Source organism: Octopus bimaculoides, chromosome 2 (genome assembly GCF_001194135.2).
Source record: "Octopus bimaculoides isolate UCB-OBI-ISO-001 chromosome 2, ASM119413v2, whole genome shotgun sequence".
Classification (NCBI taxonomy): Eukaryota; Metazoa; Mollusca; class Cephalopoda; order Octopoda; family Octopodidae; genus Octopus; species Octopus bimaculoides.
The window spans coordinates 66011512-66019712 of record NC_068982.1 but is presented as its reverse complement, the minus strand read 5'-3'; the positions used below and the strand labels follow the sequence as shown (position 1 = coordinate 66019712).

The window sequence follows — 8201 nt, the reverse complement described above, 5'->3', positions numbered from 1 at the left end:
TATATATATATATATATATATATATATATATATATATATACACACACATATGTATACTTGCACATAGATGTACTTCTATTGAAATTCATATGCATTTACAAATATCTGTGCACATTATATATGTATATACAAGTATATATGTGCATGTGTGTGTGTGTGTACTCGCATACACGTATGCATATATGTATATATGTATAAACGCAGGCGTGGCTGTGTGATAACAAGCTTGCTTGTTCCGGTTTCCGGGTTCAGTCCTACTGCATGGCACCTTAGGCAAGTGTCTTCTACTGTAGCCTCGGGCCGACCAAAGCTTTGTGAGTGGATTTGGTAGACGGAAACTGAAAGAAGCCCGTCGTGTATGTATATATATATATATATATATATATATGTGTGTGTGTGTGTGTGTGTGTGTGTGTGTGTGTGTGTGTGTGTGTGTGTGTGTGTGTGTGTGTGTGTGTGTGTTTGTACTCCCGTCATCTCTTGACAACTGATGCTGGTGTGTTTATGTGCCTGTAAATCAGCGGTTCGGTGAAAGAGATCAATAGAATAAGTACTAGGCTTACAAAGAATATGTCCCGAGGTTAATTTCTACGACTAAAACCATTTTGAAGCGGTGCTCCTGTATGGCTGCAGACAAATGACTGAAACAAACAAAAGACTAAAAGAATATACGTACATATAGTGTATATTTGTATATGTAACTATATATGTGTGTGTATATATACATGGATGGATAGATGAATGGATGATTAGTGTTTCTGTTTTCAAAACAGAGGAAGCCACTGAATAATTAACAGAATAGATTGTATATTTTATATGAAGTTGTAGCTTCTTGAATCGTGACTCTTAGTTTCAAGTTTGCGATTGCGCATGTCTATATAACATCATCAAACAAGTAAACGTGTAAATAATGAAGAAAATATGTCAAACAAAACTGCGAATATTTCTTTTATCCAACATACACTACAAAACAACCAATAAAACATTATTCAGAATAATTAGGAACAATAGTTACAACAAATACCTTCCCGCATCATTGTCACAATACTTCAAATAATATACCTAGATTCCTGTAGCAAGCAATTCATGAAACATCTTTCCAAAGTCACAAAACTTCCAAAACATAAACACGTCAGAAACACAAAATGCAAGATATACAATTTCCTGCTATATCTATCAGATACCAGAAAAGCAATAGAGAAATCTCGAAGCTAAAAAACCGCAGTGTTTGTAGAAATCATGATACACCGAAAACGCGCGCGCGCGCATACATATACACACACAGTCTTTAATATTTTTATTCATATTCTGTTTACTCTTGTATTTTTTACACTATATTCTTCTCATTCTTTGATCGTATGTTGGTGTCTAATTGTTTCATTGGAATATAAGGATGTATATTTTATTGATATACCAAATAAAAGTGTTACTTCTATTAAGATATTAAGAATTTGATTTTTTAAATGATTATTTAGTAAAAAAAATAATCTAAAAAACTTCCTCTACATATTGGAGGAGGAAAATCCTTGTTATCGAAATTGTCAATTGGAACGACTCGGTCAAAATGTTCTGCTCCAGTATGACACAGAGTGACATAAAAGCGCCTGTGCTTTACTTCTCTGAGAGGTCGAAAATGAAACCATTCATATTGCTGATTTATAACCGGTGTGAGTAAATAAATATCCATTCCCAAAAAGGTTGAAGCGGCAAATATTTCGGCTGTTGTTGCCCATACCTTATCTGAGCGCATTTTCTCCACATGGTCGTCAATTGTTTCAGTGCCATCAATAAAGAGTGAAAATAAAGTTGGTCGCTGTTTCATGTATTCAACAACTTGATTTCGAATCCATTTATGAAATCTTTCAGTTCCGAAAACTTCTTTACTCAATGATCGAAAAAAACAATTCCCATCTCCAGAAATTAAATCAATTCTCCGACGAGATTTTGAAAGAACTTTTTCTAAAAACACATAAATTGTATCATGTGGCGGTGAATTAATGTTGTCTGTTGCTCCACCAGGAGATTCGACTAATTTCGTTTTCGGCTTGGAAGTATTTTCAAATGACTTCACAAAATCATCTGTATTATTTATGTTAAGTTTAGAAAATATGTTTTTCCTTTCAGATAATGACGAAAGATACCTTATCGGACATCCTGAGATGATGCTTGGAATCATCAGATTAAATTTGGTTTGACAAATGTTGGGAGAACAGCATTTTATGAGGGAAGCACTTTTATGCTAACGATCCTCTTTCGAAAACCTTTATACATCCTCCAACCAACATACGAAATCCGAATGAATTCATAGAAAAGTTACAACTAAATTACGTCATAGTAAATTAAGCTTTCTTATTGGATGATTACTCCACTACGTAAGAGATAATACAACTTTCTGTAAAGCGTTTTTTGGGAATAAGACTGGTTTTCACTGACATAAAAAGGCATATTTACTCAAATTGCAGGTACTTTGTTGATACAAATTCATTTATCAAAATAACTGACTTATAATAAACTCTATTTACTTCCAAGAGTGTATTCGTAGTAGCTCAGACTTCAGTGATGAAAGTTGCAGAATCTTTAGGTTTGCTAACACTCGCGTAGAAGGATCTTTTCTCCTCCTCCCACACAGCTTCACCCTTTCTTGTATTATCACCAATGTTTACCTAGTGTACAAAGAAAAAAATATGTGCACAAGGGTTTTCAAGATGAAATCGAATATCTTTAATTGAAGCTGGTTACTGTCATTTTTGTGCATATATTTTGCAAAGAAAAGCAAATTTCTGCACACATCCACAGTAAAAATATTAGAAGGAACAGCGCTTACCACCATTGCCATTATAAAAGCATCATTATCGAAACCTTAATACTGATTCTTTATTTCAACAATTTTCCGTTAACATTGCACTCAATTTGTTTTCGTCAGAATGGGACAGTTATTTCAAGCTTGTATATTTGATGGTAGTAGCTATTGCTGTGTACACAACTTGAAATTGAAGACCTATCAAAGCTAATGTGGAAAAGATATTACTGGCTCAACGTGATGAAATCTATTTCAATCGCCACCGCTTGAAGACACTTTTTTTTTTAGCACTATTAGGTAAAATCCCTGGCGAACAGAGATCAGCGACTCACTTTCAATTCATAAAGCTGTCATCTCCTTTTCACGTGTCAATAATAACTTTAAAAAATACATGAGCATCAATATATCCATTCTTTCTCTTTTTATTAAGTCTGTATGACTTCTCATTCGTTGAAGAATACTCTAGATCGGAGTCGGACAACTCTATAGCATTCATGTGTAGAAAAAATAAATACTTGAAGTTCTGTATTTTTTTACATTGTACATTTAACTATTTACTTGTTAAATTTATTTATTTATTCTAAATAAAAAGTCGATTATTTGCACTATAAGGTCTACATAGCGAAAGCTGAAATCGATACTGCTTAACTATTATTTGTGCATATGAAATATACTTTTATTACACAATCTATGTAACTTTTATACAAAAATTCTTTTTTATGCTTGAAAAGAAAGAAGAAGAAAACAATGAACAAACACATATTCAATGTCAACAAGCATACATCTTCACTGGTTATGAATGTTATACTTAGAATAGAAATATTTAATTAGCATTTCAATAATTTGTTTAATTAAATCCGACAAATTAGTTACGCAGTCCACTCTGTTGAAAATATTTGGGCAAGGTCTCCTATCAGAGGACACTTTCCCCTGTCATTTCCACCAGTCTCAGAAGCTCTGTGAAGGGTCACAGACACTCCTTCTCCTGACTAAAAAATTTTTTTGGAAAAAAGAAGCATATTTTTTGCCAACGTTACTTTTATTTATAAATTCTGAATGTGGGTTGATTCTCAGCGGAAAGAAAAGGATGTATAATATGTATATTACAAAATATTCATCCTTCTTGTTTGATGATTCTATTACAGAAAGAGCAAGGAGAAGCGTTACACACTTATACCAATTAAAAATATGTAGGGACTTTCAGCAAGACGTCAAAGGACCACTAGAAAGAACCTTGTCGGGTATATGGAATATTGTAGTTTCCAGTGATCGAGGGAGACCTTATAGAATTATGTTTGATTCCTTACGGTAGAAGACAAGGCGAGGTAACAGGCTGGCTTGGTATCACAGACTCATGTAGTAATATATAGAACAACGGAACTCAAGAGTCTGAGACAGAGATATTGGCAATTTGTATTAGCCATTAGCTCGTCGTTACATTTGCGACACAGTTTAGGTTGGTGGTGTGCGCCGAGATAACAAAAATCGACGTGGTTGGATGGAGTCTATGTGGACATACAGTTCGTGATGAGCTCCGAAGACGGTGGAGTTCAGCAGTGACGAAGCTAAAGTGTGTACTGCTGGGGCAGCCCTTGAGTTAGTCGCTCCTCGCCCCTATACAGGCTTATACAGCAGACCCAAAAGAGCATCACCCTCAGAAGCATCACCCGAGGCGGACTGCACGCCACTCCATCTCGTCCTACCCCTACCAACGCTACTGGTGGTTCAGAGCTGAAACACCAGCTGTTGCATACGTGTCAATAAGACCTACTCGAGGATTTTCTTCCCTGTGGTGCTGGGAAAACAGAGAAGGGAGGCAGAGGACTGAAATAGAATGAGCAACAAAATAGCAGAACCTATAAACTGCCGTTTTCAGAAAACAACTAGTCCTTGTTTCGAGGATGGCTGAAAAACTCGCCTCGCTCCTCGAAGAGCAAAGCTAACGAACATTAGGCATAGGATACCCACCCCTTCTATCATCAACAACATACAATGAGTCTCATTAAAGAAAATTAAACATGTTTGCTTTAACAAAGCTGGAGGATGTAATAAATCGATTAGAAGAGCATAGAAGAGGCTACGTGATTTAATTTTATTCATATTTTGAACAGTGTAGAATCAGACTCGTTATTTTGCAACAAGATTTCGTCTGTGAACAATGCAATGTATTGCAACGATTCCATGACACTTTTTACAAATGTGCCACGAGGCCTTTATGCCTTTCGACCACTGAGGTAGTCAGTTGCAATTGATATTAAATTTTCTAATGAAACTTTATTTTCATCAAACCAGGAGCTTAAAGCATTAAAAACGGATTCTCCCGCAGTGAGGACTTCTAAGTATTTTAGAAATTATAATAACTTTCGATTTTTAGTCATCATTAAAAATAACGCACATAGGTCATGAGAAGAGTGTTTTTACGGGACAAATGTCGGCGCGTCAAACTGAACTGAGAAATAGCATTATTGTTTTTCTATCTTTCAACTACTTGCTTGTCAATGCTTACAGAAATTTCAGCGTCTAAGAATTGACTCATTTGTTTAATGGTAGATATCTTAATATAACCGAAGGGTCTTCGTACATCACATTTGAAATAACGGTTCCTAATATGAACTTTGTTACCTTCCTAGTAATTGTATGACTTTAACCAATTTTTCTCAACAATTTTATGGAAGCTCATGATGTATTATTGAATTGGTTTAATCTAATTATTTTTTTCAACAATATATGTAAACAAGAGCACTCAGAGAGCAGAAACCTCAGCCAAGGCAACACCAGCGTCCTAATCTTTTTATTGCCCACCAAGGGGCGAATACAGAGGGGACACTACATCACATGTGGGGACACAAATCAGGGGGGGAAAATAGGACACTATGAGAAACATGAAATGACAAATGAAAACGAAAAAATATAATGAAGCTACTCGGCCCCACCTCGAACAACTTCATTTCTACCTTTAACTCCTTCTGTACCCTGTTCCCTCCAAAATGTCTATCCCGTATTCTTCCAACAGCTCATCATAACCCTCCCAGTCTGGCAGTAAATTCCTATCTACTTCCATTTCCCACATTCTATATCCACTTTTATAGTTTAATACTTTCTTTCTTTGTTCTTCTGAAAGTAACAAAGATTCCAACCCTTAATGTTATTGAATCCCGTTGTTTCCACCTTTTTATAATCTTCCTAAGACACTGCCTCAACAAAAAATCCTCATTCGCATCATCATACATTAAAACTGTGCATTTTTTCTTTTTGTCTGGGAAAAGGGAGTTCGGGGGTTCTTGTGTGCTAATGTTTTCCTTTTTTTTTGTTTGTTTTTGTGTTGGAGGGGAGCGAGTAGGATTGGTGTCTGTGAGGGAGAGTGGGGCTGAGGTGTGGGTGCGGGTGTGGGTTGGGGTTGCTTTTTCGTTTTGTTCCTACTTTCCACTGTTTTTAACGTCTCGTCATTCTCCTTCATTTCTTCTGATGGTAAATCCTCCTTCGCTTTCGCTGTTTCTCTGGGTTCCCTTGGTCGGTGAAGGGAAGTCCGCTCTGATGTGACCCTTTAGGCCACATTTAAAGCATCGAGGAATTCTGCCCTACACCCTCACTCTCATTACTACTTCGTCCCACGTCCAACTTCCCCTCTCCTGACTCTGCCGCCACTGCATGCGCATGCCCAGGTTTAGGCGGCTCCCCACTCCCGTTGGGTTCCCCCTCCGCCGGTCCCTATGAGTGCTCTCCCGACCCCGCCTTCCCTATCCCTCTGGGGCTGACAAACTGTCACTCCCCTTCCCCCACCTCTCCACCTCCGTCCTCCCTCGTCCCCACCTCCTCTCATCTCCGACGCACACACCATTGCTCCTGCCATCTCCGTCCCTCACTGCTCCAACTTGTACTCAACCCTCCACTTCCTGGTCTCCCTCCAGTCCTCTCATTCCGAGCAGGCCCGTACCCGGAGCACAGAGTCCTCATATGGCCTCTCACTTCGCATTCGCAACAATTCGGTCAACGACCCCCAACAACCACTTTAAGGGAACCCTCTCCCGCAATCTCCACTTGGTTAGGGATCCTCTTCATGTCTTCGAAAGCGGCAAAAAGCCACATCTCGACACCGCATCCTCTATCATATTTTCCAGGACATCCGCAGAGGCTTGGATTGTCATCTGAAGCGTTTGTCCTCTCCACATTTCGCTAGGCGTTTTTGTGGCCCGGAGAACCGTTATGTCGTCCTCTTTTTCCAAGCGGCCACTATCCAAGCCACATCTATCTCTGATGGAATTCCTTCAACTCTGACCTTTGACGCACGACGTCCCATGTAAGTGGGTAGAAGCACTATTTCTTCATCCCTGATAGTTCTCGCTGCATACTTCTTAGCAATTTTCTTGTTTTTGAACCTTCCTTCTACTATTCCGAATTTTGCTCCTCTTGCAATGTATACAATATCTTGCCAAATTGGGCTAAGTGCTTTTTCAACTTGCCCTGTAGTTACAATGTCAATTTTGCCTGATTTTATCGAAAAGGTACGTCATCGTTCTCTCTCTTATGTTTTTCAATGTTTCATGCGGGGTGGGGGGCAATTCCACATTAGAATCGTCCTTACCCATCATTTTCTTATAGTTAGCAATTTTTTCCATGTCTATGTCATCTTCTTGGCGTCTTGCCACGTCTGTAAACTTTGTCTTCTTTCACTCTCTCGTCCATTTTTTCAATAGCCTGCAACAATTCGTCTTCAGAAGAAGACAACTCAAAACCGCTGAGGTCTGAGTAAAAATTTTTTTTTCTCATTGTGCTAACTCTCCTCATAAGAGGAGGGAAAGCACAAGCAAGCTGCCACAAAGCAACAAAAACAGTTCATAAAAGTGTTCAAACGAACACTAACACAAAATTACAACACAAAATTTCAACACAAAAATTCAACACGTCTTAACATTATGAAAAAAAACCAGTAGAATAACTTACTAACAAACTCGATTTTTTATTGCCCACAAGGGGCTAAATATAGAAGTTACACATTACAAAGACAATACAAAACACATAAACGGGGAAATAAAAATACAAAAAAAATCGAGGGAAGAAAAAATAAAAATAAACGAATGAAATTATGAAAATGATAAAATGAGGCACAATACCCATTCGACCTCCGAAGTCGAGTGGTTACATTTAGACATTATTTTGGGTAGTTTTAAACTCTTTTTTGTTTTTGTTCTTTTAAAAACAAAAAGTTCACACCTTCATTACTTCTTTTTTATAATGTTCATATCATATATTATATCATATCTGCAGTTTTCTCAACTCTTCATATTCCACTACGGGCGGCAGAGCACCAGGCAACCACAGCCCGCCAACCATACTCACCAATTCACCACACGAATCCATGAACACCTCGTACCTCTCCTCATTCACCAGAACACGCCTTTCT

The 8201-nt window shown here is 37.8% G+C and overlaps 1 protein-coding gene across 1 annotated transcript; it reads right to left on the bottom strand.

Moving 5' to 3' along the window:
- Nucleotides 1-1282: 1282 nt before the first annotated feature.
- On the bottom strand, nt 1283-2322 carry LOC106872854 (uncharacterized). The gene has a single exon (XM_014919990.2). The coding sequence runs from the start codon at nt 2174-2176 to the stop codon at nt 1472-1474; it is 705 nt and encodes a 234-aa protein (XP_014775476.1). The 5' UTR covers nt 2177-2322; the 3' UTR covers nt 1283-1471.
- Nucleotides 2323-8201: the final 5879 nt, after the last annotated feature.

Bases quoted from the DNA above. Each gene is read 5' to 3' on its own strand.
- LOC106872854 (XM_014919990.2), bottom strand. From the start codon at position 2,176: ATGATTCCAAGCATCATCTCAGGATGTCCGATAAGGTATCTTTCGTCA.